The sequence below is a fragment of the Haliaeetus albicilla genome, chromosome 13 (assembly GCF_947461875.1).
Source record: "Haliaeetus albicilla chromosome 13, bHalAlb1.1, whole genome shotgun sequence".
NCBI lineage: Eukaryota > Metazoa > Chordata > Aves > Accipitriformes > Accipitridae > Haliaeetus > Haliaeetus albicilla.
The window spans coordinates 21406151-21426024 of NC_091495.1; the positions used below are offsets into that span (position 1 = coordinate 21406151).

Consider the following 19874-nt stretch of genomic DNA (forward strand, 5'->3'; position numbering starts at 1 on the left):
CCCACCCTTTCCTCCAGAGATGATGAACTCTCCTTTTTTTCTTGACTCCTAGCAAAAGCTCCCCGTTCAGCCAGGCTAGTCGTTTTCCTCGGCGCTTCGACTTGCGGCACATGGGAATAGCCTGGTCCTGAGGCATTAATATTTCCTTCTTAAAGAATGTCCATTCCTCCTGGACCCCTTTGCTCTTCAGGACCATCTCCCAAGGGACTCTCTCAACCAGTGCCTCGAATAGGCCAAAGTTTGCCCTCTGGAAGTCCATAGTGATGGTTTTGCTGACCACCTTCCTTGCCTCACCAAGAATTGAAAATTCTATCGTTTCATGGTCACTAAACCCAAGACAGCCTCCGACCATCACACCTCCCACCAGTGCCTTCCCTGTTCATAAACAACAGATCTAGCAAGGCTCCTCCCCTGGTTGGCTCACCTACCAGCTGTGTCAGGAAGTTATCTTCCACACACTCCAGGAACCTCCTGGATAGTTTACTCTCTGCTGTGTTGTATTTCTAGCAGATATCTGGAAAGTTAAAGTCCCCCACGAGGACAAAGGCACACGATTCTGAGACTACTGCCAGCCGCTTGTAGAATGATTCATCCGTCTCTTCAACCTGGTCAGGTGGTCTCTAACAGACTCCCAACACAATATCTGCCTTATCGGCCTTCCCTCTCATCCTCACCCATAAGCACTCCACCTTGTCATCAGAATCGTGTAGCTCCGTCAAAACATTCCCTAACATAGAATATTCTACTGGGTATTGAATTTTCCTCCCATGCCATCAAAGACTTGAATGTGTCTTTGGAGGCCTGTAAAAATTGTCAAGCTAAGAATATAAATAGATGTTTGGTTTATTACTTTGTAATATATCAACTAGAAAAAATACATTTGGGAGGGAGGAAGCTTGAAATAAGAATTATCCCAAAGTCTGTCTATTAATATACACAAATATCTTTATAAAACTCTGCAAAGGGCCAAGCTGTGCTGGTGAGGCTGAATTACATTGCTCTTTTCTGGGTTGGAGGGAATAAGCAGAGAGGACTTTAAACCCCTAGCCCACAGAAGTGAAATCCTAGGGAATTCTCCAAACCCACAGTGTTCTCTAGGAATGGGTAACTTGATTACTGTGTTGCTGAATTCCTGTTTACTTCAGCTGGTTTTTGGTGGTGGTGTTTTTGGGTTTGGGTTTTTTTTTTTTAAATATTTCAAACAGTAATATAAATCCTGAAGAAAATAATATGCCTTACTCTTCCAGGAGTGCATAATATACTTATGCTATTCTATTGATCATGCTTTACAATAAGCCCTGGTTTTCTCCTTCTCTTGGATGAATAGCAGGAAGTTTATATTGAATTTCATGGTAATAAATTCAGATTGAATGGATCTGTGAGCACTTTTGCTTTTGAATTTTTTTCAAAATAAACAGTGGTAATTAAGTATGTGTAAAATATCTGTTGCATAGTCTTCTATTTAAAATAAAAATGAAAGAATTAACTTCCTTTAATTATTATCCATTTTATAATTATTATTATTTATTATTACATTGACATTTTAGTAGAAATTAAACTTCCCAATGGCTTTGCCTTTTTGATTCTTGCCAGGTGACTTTCTAAAGCTTCTGTGATAAAACAGCAAACTTTCAAGTTATTCTTATTACAAGAGATTACATTTTAAGTATAAGCTAGTTCTCACTCTTTACAGGTAACCACTGCTTCTACTGTAAGCGCTAGATACAGGAGGGGGGGTTAATACAGGTATTTTCATTCTGCTTTGAAGAGAGGAAAAGGCAGTACTGAAGGAGAGAGAGGCTGCCTTAATTGTTTTATCAACCCCTAAATATGTTTCTGATATCTAGACATTTGTTTATTTATTTATTTATTTATTGTTTTTCTGATTATCTTGTTTTCTGGGTTGATATTCATAAAGCATCTTTGGTTTGACCAGGTAGGGATTTGTTTTCCGTATTGTGAAAGTGGATGGGATTTCGTCTGATTGTTGCACTCATTCTTGCGTATTCTGCACTAGCCATCTTCTTTCATCTATATATTCATCTTTGCAACTACTTATCCCAGCTGAATCTGAGCAAGGCCACCTGTTGCCAGAATCACTGATTTTGTGCTACCTTGTGAGTTGTGTAAATCACCATGATGATGTGCCATGGTGCTTTCATCACAAGCTGTTGCTGTCATTTATCTGTCTGAGACGTGGTGTTCCTGTAGATTTCTTGCCTCCTGTTTTGATGCCTGTGACTTTTAAAAACATATTAATCCAACATACAGTTACACTTGATTTGTCATATTTGCATACATTGACCACATTTACTTTAGAAGTTACCAATGTAAAGTCCTGGGTTGGATAATCAGACTTGTCCTTTGCGTTATCTCCATGCATAGTGCTCAGCATTGCCTTCCCTTTTGACACAGCAACTTTTCTCATTCGCTGTCCACTAAGCAATAGAGTGAAGACTTCTTGCATGCATATTTGTTTGAGATTTTGTTTAGCACCCATTTTCTAGAGCTTTTCAACAGGAGTTTTTGTTGTGGTTTTACTTCTTTTTCTTAAAGACAGTATGAATTCACTTTAACTATTTCACCAATTACCTGCACTTTGACATTTTATGGTAAATCTGTCATTCTGAGACATTAATCATTTCATAGGCTTTTTGTTGCATATTTCACATACACATTGGGTAGATTCACATAGACTTCAATGTCCGTTGACTTTCTCAGTCCATTTTCTTTTTTTTTGTCTTTTTTAATATGCCAGAGAGACAGCATTGCTTAGTGGGCAGAGTATTTGTTGGGGGGTGGAGGGAAGAACACACCAGAATCTGAGATAATATTACTTATTCTATATATTGTCTTTACTGCTTGTTGTTAGGATAGATTTATACAAACACTGAAATTCTAATCAGACTTGTGTTTCCCTGAGCCCAGGGACCAGGTTATGGAAGCATTCAGACTTGTTGGTTCTGAGAACATGTTCCCTACGTTCCATTTTAAAACATCCTTTTTCTCAATTTCACTTGATTGCCTTCTGCATTTACTTGAACACGGTACCATGCCTGTGTTCCAGCACATGCCACCAAAACAGCTAAAAATACTTGATGAGTGTTGATGAATTAGGTTCTGTAGAACCAATATTAAGTTGATATATATGGTGTGTATATTGTACATAGGGGACAATCCTGGATACTGAAGCTCCAAGACCTGATCTACACATTATTCCTGAGATCAGTCACAAAATTTTGTCCTCTCCTCTTTGTACCCTTTCTTCTTGACTTAATCAGTCATCTCTGCCAGGCTAAAAAGGAAATCAGATGATATAAACACTGTGGTTTTTAGTGAAAGGTGAAACCTTTATGCCTTTGAAAAGCTTAAGGGTGCTGACAAAAATTCTGAAAAGAAGATAATTAATTATAAGGAAATGCTTGCTGAGATTGAAGAATGTAAGGTTTTTAGATGGATACCCGAGTACCCCATTTCTGCAGCAACATACTAGGTTTGTAAGTGTTCCTTATAGTGTAGAGGTACAAGAAATACATGTATTCCTTGAGAGTTACAGCATGACTATGTTACTGTATTTTGCTTGATTGTACTGTGGTCACTTTTTAATGCTAAAGATGATCAGTAAAATGGCGAGTTACACATTGCATATTTTATTAGTAGCTAACCCTACCTAGGAGATGCAGGCTAAATGTGAATATGATGGGAAATGATCACTATGTCTGTTAAACCTTATAGATAAGGCCTTGCCAGAATTAAATTTTGCTTTATGAGTAAACGTTAATTTTGTCTTACAAAATAAATTGTAGTCAGAATCTTGCCTGTTGCTCTGCCTTACAACAAACACCATTGTTTTCAGTGGTCAGCCTCACTTAAATATACAACCTGTTTGACCTTCTGTTATTTGCCATGAAGAAGCTCTTTGATAGTGTAAGAAAACTTGCTCTTAGTAGGTTTATTCCTCTTAACTTTATTCTGTTGTTCAGCTTTACCTCAGTCTATCTTGCCCATCTCAGATATTTGTAAATTCTATTGTCCTCCTTCTGTGATTAATTGTTCATACAGGCTAAGAATACTTAAATATTCCCCACCCTAAACATTTGGGTCCCAGTTTGTCCTACAACATTACGCAATTCTGGAAAAGCCTGTCATCTTAAGAGGTCTTTGCCAACTATTGCGAGCTCTGCTCAATGTAACAGAAATTCTAATTTTCTGATTAGGAGGAGAATACTATTCCTCTCTTGCATCCTGTTAAGCAAGGGGTTTTTTTCCAGTCAGCACAGGAACAAATTTGCAGCTTCTGGTAAGGACTCAACAGTGTGGATTACTGCTTTTATGTTATGGAAAGATCCTATGGCAGTACATTGCCTTCTCTGAGTCATAATAGTCTCTCTTTTGAAAATAGCTCTGCATGCATGAACATACCCACATGCATGCAGGCACCCACACGCATGCGCACTCTCAGCACCTTTATAAATAAATATTACTACAAAAATGTTGTCCAGATTATAGATGTCTCCTGTGAAACTGGCCCATTTATCTGCCTGAGGTAAGAAAGGAATGCCTAATACTTGAACTGTTGTTTTGCGGTTATGGTTGTTTACTTTCAAATTCATTGTTGCTTAAGATCATCTAATAACTCATTGAATAGGAGATGGCCAGGTGTTCATGAACTAGGGGTTAAGTTACTATTTTGTCTGTAGCTGTTTCTTACACGCAAAGTCATTAAATACAGGAACTGTTGACATCTCCTTTTACAGTCAGGAGGCCAGTCAGATGTTAACCCATCCAATCTAGAGATTTGTCATAATTAGATTGTTGATATTCAGGATCTAATTTCATTAAAATTCTGAAAAGTACACATTTGCTTATGCTGGCCAAAACAGGTGTGGTCTTCAGTGTTACAAATGTCCTGTGTTGAGATATATGCAGTATTAAGCAATTGATTTATTCACAGTAATGTTTTTACCAGGACAGATTATATCTATGAATCACAAAATGGAAGAATTATTATATCTTTAGGTTCATCCTTTGGGGATTTCTGCACTATGTGCTATGTGGTGTATTTTTTTAGAAGAATGCTCCATCCATTTGTTTCATATACTTGAAGGGATTCTGCTCTTTGCTTTTCTATCACACTGAGTTCCCACAGTAAGAATTGTTTTTTCTCGATACCAGTACTGAACATCATATTACCTCATTACATTCCATTATTTTTCTTGTATCCCTATAAACCAATTTTTCTTTCTTAATGGATTTCATGTACTTCAGCTACATATTTATAAAGTCATTCTGCCTTTTTCCTTTTACCTTGGTTGCTACTTAAACAAGATTTGCCTGACTTTTTGTGCTCTTTCATCATGAGTCAAGTTTCCTGTGTTTTTAAAATTATATCTCTGAATTTTACCCAGCTCTTTGCCTATAAATTTTTAAGGTACAGAGTTACAAATTAAATACTAAAATTTAGTTTATCAGAAACTATTGGAGGGGAGCTACATTTTTTCTGTTCTATAACATGGTAACAGAAGCAAAACTTGTATTTGTTATTTTTGTCTGTCTTGATTCTCTTCAGCCTCATGTGTAAAATTACTGCAGTCACGGATGTGGGTTCAGGTTTTTTCTAGGTGAGTTTCAGTCTGAGGTCACAAGGCTTTGTTTTCTGACCTTGAGGTTAATAGGTAATTCAGTGTAGTAGTAGAAAGGGTTACAGTTTTCCTCCCTTCCTTAGCAAACCTTAGTATGCTTGTATTGCTGTTAGAAGGAGGCACATGCTGATTTACTTTTTTCACTGTTTTATTCTTCTCAGAGGCTGTGGTTCAATTTACTGCATTCCTTGGAGGTTTGACATGTCAATTAGATGTTATCAACAGTAATAGAAGGGCGGTTGCTGTAAATGTGAAGTTTTTACAAGTGGGCCATGAAATCATACCCAAGGGAATGTGAGAGAGAAGTGCAATAAATACAGTGTTAGTCTACATGCTACAAAGGAACTGATTAATAGGGAGCATGATTCTGTCTTATATCTCTAAAAATATTGTTTATCTATTTGCTGTTAATCAGCTATTCCGTTTGTATGAAAAATTATGTAATAAAAATAGCTTACAGTCTGTTGTAGGATTATGGAGGGAAGAAGTCTTCAAAGTTAAAAGCAGCCTGCTAGTTGTATTAGTGGATATGTTAATGTGTTGGATGGTTTTTCATATCTTTGCTATCTACATGAACATCAGGAACAATAACTATTTCTAATAGTAAGCACAACAAAAATAATTCAACCTCTAGGATTGTGCAAGCTTGTCTTCTGCATGTGTGCTCTGGTGTACACAAAAGTACATAAGATGAACTCATAGGTCAGGTTACTCAAGTTCACAGCCTCTGTCCACCACCACTGCCATCCCCCAAGGACATATGTGTAGATACTACATGCACAGTTCTTGACACGGCATAGAAATTTGGCTCATGGCATTCTGCCAGCCGGTTACCAGAAAATTGCTAATAATTTCATTTTGTTTAAGATCTTTAAATATAAACTTTCTGTCTGGAAGTACAGGAAGACAACCTGTTGAAATTGAAAAAATGTGTGAGGAAGGTAAATTATATGAGTACATGGCTTATGCAGTACAAAAATGCTACTGGATGTCTACATTGGCATGTGAATATATTTGAAAATTGGTTACTACATTTAGTTAGAAAAATAATTACTACATTCAGTTTTACTATTGCTCAATTTGACTATATTTTAACATTTTCTTTATGCAATATTTTTTTCTAAAACAGCAAGTATGTCAGCACTGAAGCTGTGAAAGCAGGGGTTGCTATAAGGAATCTATTATGCTAGAAGCTTTATAAAGATGTCAGAAAGTCAATATAGATTTCATTAGATCTATTTTATGTCAGAATTTTTATTCTAATAGATCTGCTTTATCAAGCCCATGTTTGGTTTCTACAATAAATCGTATACAATAAAACATTTATAGCAGTTCAGTAAAGTGTTCTTATTTGTTTGGATTAGTGGGAGGGACCAATCATAGGGCAGAAATAACTACCAATTTTGTTCACATGCTTTCAAAATTAGGTGTTCCTTATGGGATGTATATATAGAATAAAAACTTCTGAGGGGAGTTTTCCCAGAAGGTGGGAATACATTTTTTTACATGTCAATATATAAAGCTGTTATGTAACAAATACTGCGACAGGTGATTTTTAGTATTTAGTATTCTCATTTATTCTAGATACTCATTATATTTCTCTTAGCCATTTTTATTACCTCTGCCATTAGTACTTCAAGTCCTTTTTGGTTTTTTTTTTCTCCTTATTAGACTGGATAAAGTATATTTTCTATCTCATCAATGGACTTACAGCATAAGCATAAATATAACCAAGATGTATCATTAGGTGAGTTTTGCCTCTGCCGCTGAGAGCAAGCTGTTACTTCTAGCTTGCACCTTCCTTGCTTCCTTAGAAGTACTATGTTTGATGGGCCACCTTTTGAGAGAGTGCTATCATGGTGACAGCAGAATAGATGGAAACTCATTTTTAGGTCTCAGGTTTTGGTTGAGGCTGGCGGGGCTAGAACCACACTTAATTTGACTTTAATTTAAAAACCAAAATGTAGATCACCTTTGATTCCTCATGATATTTTCTTTCTCATGCTTTGTCTTCCCCCTCAGTGGCTTGGGAGGCTGGATGGAAAGGGGGTGGCTGAGCCAGCTACCCAGTTTGATTTCTGTGCTTTATGAGTGTGACTCTGAATTAGTACGTTAAATTACAGCTTTAACAGGAGAGGGAGTATTACTTCGCTTTATTGTCTAGTACTGTTGCGGTGGAAAATGTGTCTTTTATAGGCAATTTATAAGGTAGCTGTAGACCTTTTTAGTATTTTATAAAGAAAAATGTCTGTATAGCAGTAACTGTTATAGCATTTTTAGTGCGCTTCTGTGTTTATTTTGTTCGTACTCCATAGTAGAGGTTAGTATGGTATTCATTAATAAAGCAAGGGGTGTAACACATCATGCAGAACATACTACGGTACTTCTCGAGTTTCAGTTGGCTTGCTTTTGCGTGCATGCAATTTTTTATTTGGCAGCATCACATGCTAGTTACTTGCTGTGTTGTTTACATCAGTACAGTCATCAGACTGATATATGGAAAGACAACACAACTCTTCTTTTATTTTCCTGTCATCTGCTTTTACAAATATCTCCTCACTATTCCATCATACTGAATGCTGTATTTCATTAAAACAATATGTAGTCACAGTTGAAAAAGTCCACATTCAAATAAGCTAAGAAGTGTTTTGTTACTTAATATATAGAACAAGGCATATGTGGAGAAGTGTTAGAAAGGAAAATGGAGGTTACTTGCTGGTAATTGACATTTTTCAGGGTCTGTTGTTAATTTCTACATTTGCTTCCAACTCTGTTTTGCTTTTCTTCTTAGAGTGAGGAACAAAAGATGGAGGTTGTATGTCACCTTGGAAAGTGAGGAGACACAATGTGCACAGACAAAATATACATGCTTAGCCTAAAGCAAGCCATGATATGAATATGTTATGGTTATTACAGCTTGATGAATGTTAGTTACATGTAACAGCTTTCCCTTTTATCTTACATCTTTGGCAGAACTTGGTTTCAGCTATAATCCATGTTGCTCTGGTGATCCCACAGTGTGGTAGTACTCTGTAGTGCCAGTGGCTCATTAGAAAACTTCAATAAAAGATAAGCTTCCACTTCTTTCTTAATTTGTTCTTTCTGGAAGAGAAGGAAATAACGGGAAAGTGTCACTATTTATATCCTATTATATTTAATAAATGTTTAGAAAGATAGCAGCTTTTCATAGAAATAACTAGGGAAGGGTTCCAAATGCTGAGAAAAGCTATTAAATTCTTTAAGAGGTGAATTCCTATTTTGGAGCTACAGACAGCTTAAGCAATAGCAAGCTATTGCTATCATTTACCTGGACATCAGTATTTCTTGCATTCTTCTTGCAATAGTCTAATAAAGAAAAAGGCAGGAAGAAACATGAAAGTGGAGGGGTTTCTAATGATTTTCTTCTTCCTCTGAATAGAATATGTTGAAGAGATTGTGGGATGCACAAAGCCATTGAGTTTTCAGTGACAGCTGTTGCTGTTGGAGAGATGAAAGCACTTGGCCCAAGAGTGTTTATATATTTGAGCAGAGAAAGTGATTTTCATTGCAAGGAGCTCTAAGTGACACCGGCAGAGTCAGAGAATAAGAGAGCAAAAGATAATTATCTAAATTATGTTCAGACTATTATAGAAGACGAATATAGTTAAAATGTAATTAAATATGACAGGCTTCCAGGATGCAAGCATGGCTTTGGAATGCTAATCATCAATTACTGGATCTCCTTAGGGGAGCCAGGCAGAACAAGAGAGTTAGAAGTCGGGTGGCTGAGGCGAGATGTAGAGTGTTAAATAAAACACTGGAGGACTGTAACAAGGCTAATTTCTTTTGGAAAATGGAGCTGTAGTGTCAGGGGACCTTTGCTAGCCGAACAACTTGTAGTGCTGCATTTCAGCTTGAGGACCCTGGTATAAATCTAAGTAGGCTGCTAGTCCTGAGTCTTCTCTTAGAGATGTAAACCTCAGCTTGAGGTAGTGATTATTTCTGTTGTGAAAGTAATGACCAGGACTGCTGCAGATTGAGCAGCAAATCTAAAATGAATCAACCAGCAAGACAGGTGTGAAAGCAGAAAAGAAGATCAACACTTCCTGAATACTTAAAAGCTAAACCCTGAAAAATCAATTTGTTATAGGGCCACTAATAAGGAGTACAGGGATACAGAAAGTCCAAATACGAAAATGCCAGTTTATGGGAGAAGTAAGTTCTGATAGCTTCTTTATGACCATGTCCGAGGTAAAGAAGGTGAAAGTATTACCACCAGCTTGAAAGGTTTGTTTGCTTGGCATATGGGGAGTGAAGGTGAAGAAATGGTATCTATTACCCAGAAGTATCTAATCCCAGACCAAAAATGAGGTGCTTTTGATATGTTTTAATGCTGCTGTTCACGGAATACAGTGACTTATGTATCAGTCAATACCAGAGCTATGTATAAAGTTTGGAGGAAATTTTTGTAAAGATCGCCGAAAGTGATTTTGAGGATAGAAAGACTAGCTTTTGTGAGGTAAATATAAAATAAGCACATACACATGGCATGACTACAAAACAATTTGCAAAATAAAATTTCTACAGAGGAACTGAAATTATTACAATAGTACCGGAAGAGATAACTAGTAGTAAAAGAAGAAGATTAAAAAGAAACTTAAGGGTTACCTGTGATGCCTTTAATTTAGTCAAGAAACAGCACTGAACAGTTGTTATGGCTTGATACATAAATAGAAGTCTTACTGAATTTGTTATATCAGAAAAAAATGCAAAAAGAGGGCAGATATGCCTTGATAATATTCTGTCACTAATCTCTCTTCTCATAAGGGTATAGTTACACTGCATAAATTATCTCTTTGCTGCATAATTATATCTGTACTGGAGAGGTATTGCTTTGGTATATATTGATGTTCTCAAATGTACTGTTACAGTCAAAATCAGTGCAGCTTTCTAGTGAAGAAGGTTTGCCTTGCTTATTTCAAAAGAGACTTTTTCCAAATCTATTTGGGTTGTTTTCTACTTTGTTTTTTCCTTTTTGCTAAGGAAATAAACTAAGAGACCTAATTTTCTCATTATCCCATCAAGTACTAATTCTCTAGTGGCAATATTCTTGAATTTTAATAACTTGAATTTTAATAACTGTTCTACAAATTGTTTATAATTTTGACTTTCTTTTTCCAATGGAAAAGGAATAAAATGGACACATACCAAAACAGTAAATATTCTCAGGACCAAATTTATTGAAAAACCTATCACCCTTCAAGTCTCAGGTCCTCAAGAAATTTTACTATTTTCTATCATGTTTTAATATTATTAAAAGCGTAATATAATCCTATCCTAATAACAGCATTGTAGCAGAAAGTAAGGACTTGTAATGCAGTGGGAAGTGGAAGAACCTGGGAGCTTCCTGGAAGAGCTGATCTAGAAGTGTGTTGTCAAAAGGATCTTCAGAGGTCTTTTTCTCAACCTCTCTTAATATCTGTCATGCTTTTCAGTTTGTATTCCCAAATAGATGCGTCAGCTTCCTTGTTGTCACTTCATATGACAGACAATGGCATTTAGTGCCATCTTTGGAAAATTTGCACTGAACTCTTGCAGTGTGTATTTGACCAGTGCTCAGAAGTACTATAAATAAATACAGACCCATTTATGTTCTAATCTATGATCCCTAATTAACCTATTTTCTTGTCACAGAACACAAGCTCTATCTCAGAGGCTAGGAAGGCATGGGCTGTTCTTAATGACTTCTTTAGGATCTTAAACTCTTTTATTTAGAATAGCTTCAGAATATTTTCCAAATCACTATATAGGGAAATCTGATTTTTACATCATCACTCTCCCTGCATAAAGTGTGTGCGTGTGTAATTGTGAAAGCATGTACATAATGCAAACTATGGCAATACTTTGTTATGAGAAGTAGTAGTGTTGCAATTATCTGATTGTCTCAGCCACTCATCTTTGGGACTCTATACTTCAAGGTAACAAAGTTACATTCGGCCATGAAGATTGACTGACTGGCTGTACTAGAATAATATGAGAAGGAAACTCAAGAAGAATTGTTCTCCTGTTTAGGGAAAAAAATGTTTAAATCATAGCAGTCTTTCAGATCTTGAGACAGATCAAGGAAATAGTCCATTCTCATTTTATATTTTATTTAGAGCTTGAAGAAACAGCCTGAGCTTTAAGATAAGGAGGACATAGCCATATAAGGGGTATAAATAAACCATGCTGTGAGATAGATAACTGCTGTATCTCTGAGGCCTGACACAGACCACGACTTTATATTATGATGAGTAACTGTAATTACATCCATTGCTTCGTGCAGTAATACCAGTAAACTACTTGAAATTAGGTCTTGATTGGGCTCATAATCTTCTTTAAGCAAATGTAACCTGACAGCAGTAATAAAAGTAATAGTCAACTAAATTAAACCCAGAAATGCTATGTTTGTGACAAAGAGGTTTTCCTACTAAGGGAAAATTCAAGTGCCTGACAAGTAGTCAGCAACCAAGCTGTTCACACTGCCAGGCTTTGTGGTAGTCTTCTGGTGGCGAGTGGTGTTTTATTCCAGTTTTGCTTCCGTCCCTTATTTCTTATACGAACACTTCTGAAGGTATTCTGAACACATTCAGGAAAACTATCCAACGTTTTTCTTCTGTAGTGAGTTAAACAAGTTATACTTAACTACATTTTATTTCTGAAGTCATCTGTGATAGAGTCTAGTTTTGCTAAGAAGTTAAATTCTGTATATAGCTTCCATGTTTTATGAATATAAAAATTTAAATTCTAATGTGTTCAAGTACTAATCTAGTGTAGTGGAAGAGTGGCATCAAACTGAAACCTCTAGTTCCTATTATTCTTTTTGTTTCTTCTGTTTTACTGTCAGTGTGTTCTGTAAGCACAGAAGTATGGTAGGAATAAGTGTCCTTTTCTGGCTGTGTGTTAGGCTACTTGAGGTGTTGTACCTTGCCCAAATCAAAAGAGTATGAATGAGGAAGGAAGATTTAGTGGTCCGAATCTGCCTATAGTGTTCTCAGTGTAGCCCAAAAAGTTACCCTCCAGCTCTGGGGGTGGTCTATTCTCCCCACTATCTCTGTGTCAGCATAAGGAAATCCTCACAACCTGAACTGTGAAGAATGTTTTATGTCACTCGTAATTTATTGGAAGGACCTTGGCCCACACAAGGGAAGCTTGGCTCCTCTGCCTCCACTGCTTCACTTAGAGTCAGAAGAGTTTGTCTGAGGTTTTGGGTGGTGTTTTTCCCCTAGAGTTGTAATTTTCTGTAACCAAGCTCTGATGATTTCTTATGGGTAGTTAACAGATAGATGCATTTCCTTTTATTTACCTGATCTTTTGTTTATCTAATACAGTCAATATTAGTCAAGTATTTTAGACTTTGATTCAGGTTTTTTATATGCAAATTATAGTAGTATAAGGTATGTATGGGAAACATATAAGCAGACTCAAGGCACGTAAATATAAAAATGAACAAGGAGTGCTGGAAATTCAGGTGATGAAAAGTGTTTCTCTATTTGCCCTGTTAAGTGATAATAGTATGTACTGTCACTTGAGTGGATTCTCTGTATATTTTACTGCAAGCTGTTGTGACAGTGTTTAATATTTGTATGTCTTTCTGGACTTTTTTGTAGATCCTGGCAAACAATCAGTTTTGATAAACAGCCTGCATCTTTTATCAGAATAGTTGGAACTCACAACACAGCTAATGAGGTAAGGAACTTTTAAGAAAATCTATATTCTTCATGAATATACAACAGTACAGTTGCCTTCTAAAATGTATGTATTTGCATAAGATTGTCTTATAATTAATTTTCATACCTGGTAAATCAGTTAACCAATAGTGGCCAAACCAAGAGATTTTTTTCAATTCATTTTATACAGAAAAAATATATTTTGCCCTAACCGATCAAGTGCAATACCATCCTCTTTTTGTTTACTTGTGCTTCTGTCTTTCATAATTGTGTATTGTCTCAGAAGAAGTCCAGATTTTATAGCTGACTTCAGTGAAACAATTTACAATATGTGAATTTAGGAATACATGAAAGTCTTTGTGAGATTAGGACCTTATATGATGAGATTGTAAGAGGCACTAAAAGCTGCTGCTCCTGTATGTATGCGTGCATGTCTACGTCCCACACATGTAGTTCACCACAAAACATTGTATTTTCACACTTTCCAATTTATTTTGGTTAGCACTACTACATTTGTAGTAATTAGTTTGTCAACTCTAACAGTATTAGGAGTCAGGATTTCTGATCATATTTAGTATGTGGGGTTGCTGGTTCTTAAGCATTGGAAGAATTGTCAAATAGCATTGTTCATGTCCAATTTCAGAGCAATTATTGCAAACATATGCACCACCAGATGTCAACAATGTCTCAGCAGACAGTTGGAAAGAAGCTGACCAATCAACTGAACTGGGAATATAATTTTCTTTGTTTCTTTTTTCTAAGCACTCTCTCTTGCAGTGTACAGTTCAGTCTTAATCAGTGAGTTCTTAGAAATACAGAGTCAGAAACTGACTCCAGAGTTGTTGTACATGAGTTAAGAAAGCCTTTTCCATTACTGATCCATACAGTCAGTCTCATTTGTTGTCATGCCAGGCTTTCTAAGTTCTCATCTCTTTATTAATAAAGAATGAGTTACATTGCATAAACTTGGCAAATCAGCCTACCTGAAACATTGCCTCCAACTTTTAATTCTTAAAGTTAGCTTTAAGCCCTGAAGAGTAAGGGGCTTTTAAACATAATTCTAATTTCAAATTGGTTACTATGTCCAAGGAATTTAATATCCTGTGTAGTTCTTTATATGGAGCACTGCATAACTATAGTGAAGATCAGCATATGCAAATTGAGGTTACAGCTATTCATGTAGTGGCTCAATGGAACTATAAACACATGCTGCTGTTCTAGGTCTTTTCCTCTTTTGTCTTTAAAATCTGTACCCAACATTAACTTTTTTTTAAAAACTATTTCTCCTAAAGCTTGTAGAGGAGGAACATTATCAACATGCACATACTGACGTGCAGAAAACAGACTCCGCAATCAGTGAGATTGTAAAGTAGGTATGTTCATTCAGTGCTGGGCGGCACGGGGGGTAGTCCCACCAAAGTCGTGTGCGCCTGACTCGGCAGTTCACTTCAAGTTTATACAGTCAGGTGTCACATATTCACCATACAGCTATACATATGCATGACCTATCCCGGCTTCATATTAAAATTAGCTCCAAGAAGTCATTTCCATAGTCTCCTCTCAACTGTGCTTGCGCAGTGCCTCCTTATGGTGGTCGTCTGGTGGTCGCAGAGATGAAGATAGACGACTCCTCTTCATCTCCACTAGTAACCTCTTTTCTTGCGCAGGCTCAGTGGTTTCTTGGTATTCACCCAAGCCACAAGACCAGTCTTGGCTGGTTCTTGGGACCAGCTCCTGCTTCTTATCAGGAACTGTCTCTGCCTCGCTGGCTGGTTCTTGGGACCAGCTCTTCTTATCAAGGACTGTCTCTGCCTCAGCTAATTTCAACAATGTAAGCGCTAAACTTTATCTTTCATCCCCCTTTATTGTATCTACTGAGATTCTTTTGACTCCCCTTGTCTCAGTCCCCCCTTTTCTAGAAAATAGTAAATTCTTTTACTATATCTAACCCTAGTACTTCTAATACATTGTTTCCCTATCTAGCATTCTTTCAAAATATTTGTTGGCACAAAGACTTGTTTTAGCCATGTTAAATTTGGCAGCCAGGAAGTTAGTTTTCTCCATGCCTCAGAAAATCCCCATGAAGTATAGTTGAACAAACACATTCCCATCCCATGCTACACTTCTTGTCCCCACGGTTGCCCATATTACAGCATAAAAACTAAGTGTCCATCAGGACTTTCCATGGAGTTTTGGGTGTCTTTTTCACTCTGGTGTGATGAATCCAAGTGTTCTGTTCCTTGATTCTGATTGCAGTAAAGGAGGTAAGTAATACTTGAAATGGTCCTTCCCATTGCGGCTCCAGAGTTTCTTCTGTAAGAGACTTTATATACACATAATCTCCTGGTTGTATATTATGTACAGGCCCATCCAAACCTCTCCTTCAAGTCCCTACCACATGCTTCCTGATTTTACTAAGTTGCTTACCTAATGCTACCATGTAAGAAGTCACAATTTCATCCCCCGCTTGTACAGACACCCCTCTCTGTATCCCATAGGGTTGTCCATACAGGATTTCAAAGGGGCTCAGTCCTTCTTTCGCCCTTGGTACACAGAAGGGCTAAAGGGAGAAACTGAGGCCATGTCAAATTTGCTTCTTGTCCTAATTTCACAATTTGCTGTTTGATTAAGTGGTTCATTTTTTTCCACTTGACCACTCGGCTGGGGGTGATATGGAGTATGAAGCTGCCAATCTACACCCAAATGGCAGCTAATTTGTTGTACTATTTTTGAGACAAAATGTGGTCCTCTGTCAGAGGATGTGGTTGCTGGAACCCAAAAATGTGGTATTATCTCTTGTACGAGTATTTTAGTTACGTCCCGAACTTTAGCCGTTCTTGTTGGGAATGCTTCTTGGCCAACCTGAAAAGGTATCAGTTAATACTAGTAAATATCGATACCCCCCTTTTCTTGGAAGTTCTGTGAAATCAATTTGCCCTTGTTGTCCAGGCCCATTGCCTTTTTCAGTCTGGCCCATTTCTGGTTTGGGGGTATTCTTAGGATTAGTCTGGAGGCAAAGATCACACTGTTGAGTCACCTGTCTCACTGTGGTATATAAATTTCTAGCCACAATTTCCCTTATCAAATGTTTATACAGAGCCTCTGTTCCCCAATGCCTTTTCCTATGTTCCTTCTGAGCCAGATGCCACAGTAAGCAAGAGGGAATGATTAGTTTTCCCTGTGGGGTATGAGCCCACCCCTCTTCATTATATGACCCTTCTAAATCTGTGATGAGCTTCTGATCTTCCCTGGTGTATTCTGGCTTACCTTTTAGGGAGATTTGTCTATCAGGAATTAAAGCCCCTTCTGTTTTTACCTTTGTTTTGGCCACTTGCTTTGCCTCTCTATCCGCCAGCTCATTCCCTTTTTCCAAATCTGAGCTCACTTTCTGGTGTGCCTTAATATGCATAATTGCCACTTACTCAGGGAGCTGGACAGCTTCCAGTAACTTCAGAATTTCTTCTGCGTGTCTGATATTTTTCCCTTGGGAATTCAATAGTCCTCTCTCCTTCCAAGTTGCTCCATGTGTGTGTACAACTCCAAAGGCATATTTTGAGTCTGTATAAATGTTCACAGCTTTGCCCTGGGCCAATTCCAGGGCACAGGTTAGAGCAATTATTTCTGCCTTCTGTGCAGAGGTGTTCATGGGCAAAGCCCCTTCCATTTTCCTAATTTATATTCTAAAGGTTTACAAAAATATGCCTTTTCAGTTTGGCCAGTCGCTCCTTTTACCATGACATAATCATCTCCCAGGGGCATCAAAGCTTGATTCAGAATCGAATATGTTGCTCCTGTATCTACCAAAAATTGTACCTCTTGTTGTGTTTTCCCTAGCTTAATTATAACCAGTGGATACGCTAGGGTAGATTCCTGTCAATCTCCTTTCACATGGGCTACCATTCTTCCTGTTTGAGCCCTCTGATCCTCCTTCTTGTTCCTTGGGCATTCCTTTTTCCAATGACCGAATTTCTTACACAAAGCATGTTGATCCTTGCCCAGTCAGGGCAAGTCTCGTCTAGGCCCTCTTCCTCTTTTTTCCTGGATAACAGCCATTAATTTCCTTTGCCCTTGCCTATATCCTTCTTCTCTGCTACTTAATACTCTCCATGCTTCATCCAACAATATTTCTAAATTCCTACCCTCTGTAGGGCGTAATTTCTGAAGTTTGCGCCTTATATCCCCTGTAGATTGACCCAAAAACAGGGAAACTAATTGTTGCACTCCTACCTCTGACCCAGGATCCAGCGGTGTGCTGCAGCGCATTACATCCCTCAATCAATCCAGGAATTCGGATGGAGACTCGGAAGGACTCTGTTTAACTGCATATAAAGCTGACCAATTTATAGTTTTGGGAATTGCCCTCTCCATTCCTTTTGTAATCTACTCCTGATACCCCTGCAATCTTTCCATATGTGCAGATCTTTTAACATCCCACTTTGGGTCTTGGAGAGGGAAATATTCCTTAATGTCCCCTCCTGTAATCTTATAATGATCTTCAGCTAGGTTCCCTGCTGTTTTTAAAATCAGCTGTTTCTCTGTCTCAGTCATATATTCTAATAATAGCTGTATATCCTTCCAGTCAGGGTTATGCTGTTTTACAATATATTGGAAATGCTTAGTTACACTTACCGGATCACTCCTATAATCTTTTGCAACCTTTTTCCATTTCCCTAGGTCAGCAGTAGAAAAGGGTACTTTGCTGTCTGGGAGGGGGTTGGAGTTCTGTCTGAGTCTGCATCCTGTTCCTGTGGTCGAGGGGGAGGCTTAAACAAATCAGTTAGATCCTGTTCTGGTACCTGATGGATTTTATTTGCCTTTGTACATCTTTGTCCAATACTACATGCCGAACAACACCACCTCAGTTTACCCCTAAGCTCCTTGTTGTGTTCTCACTCAACTGCGAGCACCATGGGGTCCTGTGGGGGTACCATTCCACAGTCCCTTTGCCACTCCAGATGGTTTTGGAGCGTGAAAAAACATGTCTGCATATGAAACCTTATCTCATTTTCCTTCTCTCCTTAAAAACAGCATTAGTTGTAATAGAATATTATAATCTATTGACCCATTAAGTGGCCACTTCGTATCACCTTCTAACTTACACAACGGCCACCACTGATCGCAATATTTAATAAGGTTCTTTTTACTCTCCGTACCTCCGATCCCAACAATATCTTTCCAGTGGGCAATTACACAACCCAGAGGACTCTTCCTCAATACTCCTTCTTGATTGTTTCCCATTTTATAACTTCTCCTTTTAATTCTTAAGTTTGATTTTGGCTTCTCCTTTTAATAAGCTCCCATGCAAATCGTTTCTTACACTTCTTTATAGTCTTCTCCCAGTTTTCCTCCCACACGTCCCAAATTTCTGGAATTAAATTTTCCCTTACACACCAATCTCATTATTTCAGATTCTTGGTGAGCTCTTTCCCAATCATAAAAGTGTGGAATTTGGGGAAAACACTCAAGGCAGTTTGGTTTCCATCTGCTAAATGTACAGTACCACCTTCTCCCACAAGATTTACACTTCAACAAAACCCAAGCCGGATGCCAATTATTGTATAGTCCAGTTGCAAGCCCACATACAAAGCAGGGAATCACCCCTATTAATACGTAAAGACATTCACACATTAATAAACATACATACACCTATAAGTTTCAACATATCATTTCCACACACCCACACAAAATCTTTAACATAAAATTTCCAAACATTCCTATCATACAATCATTGCTCCAGTTGACAACCTTTCAGCAGCTGCAAAAATAAACCAAGCGCAATTGCGAGGGGGTCCACTTACCCCATAAACCAAGCGCAATTGCGAGGGGGTGCACTTACCCTTCTACTGCCTCTTATATACCAGTCATCGACAGGTCCATCCTGGCACCTGATACTGGGATGCAGCGGTCACCCTGGATTTGCTTGATCTACCCCCAAGATCACTAGCGGCCGCTCTATCAGTCAGCAAATCCCCCCTTGTTACCATACAGGGCACCCTCCTCCCATACAGGGACTACACTGCACGCCAGACGTCTCTGTGCGATTTACCAGCTGCCCCGGCCCGTACTTTTTACAGGCTCCCTCTGTGACACATACCATTTGGTCCGTGGCTTCAGGAGGTTGTTGTCTGCTCCGGCGGTGAGGTGAGCGGCCGGCAGCAGAGGCTCCTCCGAGGAAAATGCTCAGGGCGTGCCTCGGGGCGTCCGCTCCGCAGTCGGTCCCGCAGCCGAGCAGAGAGTCTCCTGGCTGGATCACCAAACTGCCGTGAGGAAAACAGACTCCACAATCAGTGAGATTGTAAAGTAGGTATGTTCATTCAGCACTGGGCAGCACGGGGGGTAGTCCCACCAAAGTCGTGCGCACCTGACTCGGCAGTTCGCTTCAAGTTTATACAGTCAGGTGTCACATATTCACAATACAGCTATACATATGCATGACCTATCCCGGCTTCATATTAAAATTAGCTCCAAGAAGTCATTTCCATAGTCTCCTCTCAACTGTGCTTGCGCAGTGCCTCCTTATGGTGGTCGTCTGGTGGTCGCAGAG

General features: G+C 38.3%; 1 protein-coding gene across 2 annotated transcripts in view; it reads left to right on the forward strand.

The window, feature by feature from the left end:
* BTBD9 (BTB domain containing 9) overlaps positions 1-19874 on the forward strand; it is a 147662-nt gene that overhangs the window by 115141 nt on the left and 12647 nt on the right. For both annotated transcript variants that reach the window (XM_069800375.1, XM_069800376.1), the window contains exon 11: positions 13271-13349. In XM_069800375.1, coding sequence (XP_069656476.1) covers positions 13271-13349 — 79 coding nt within the window. The remainder of the gene's footprint in view (positions 1-13270; positions 13350-19874) is intronic.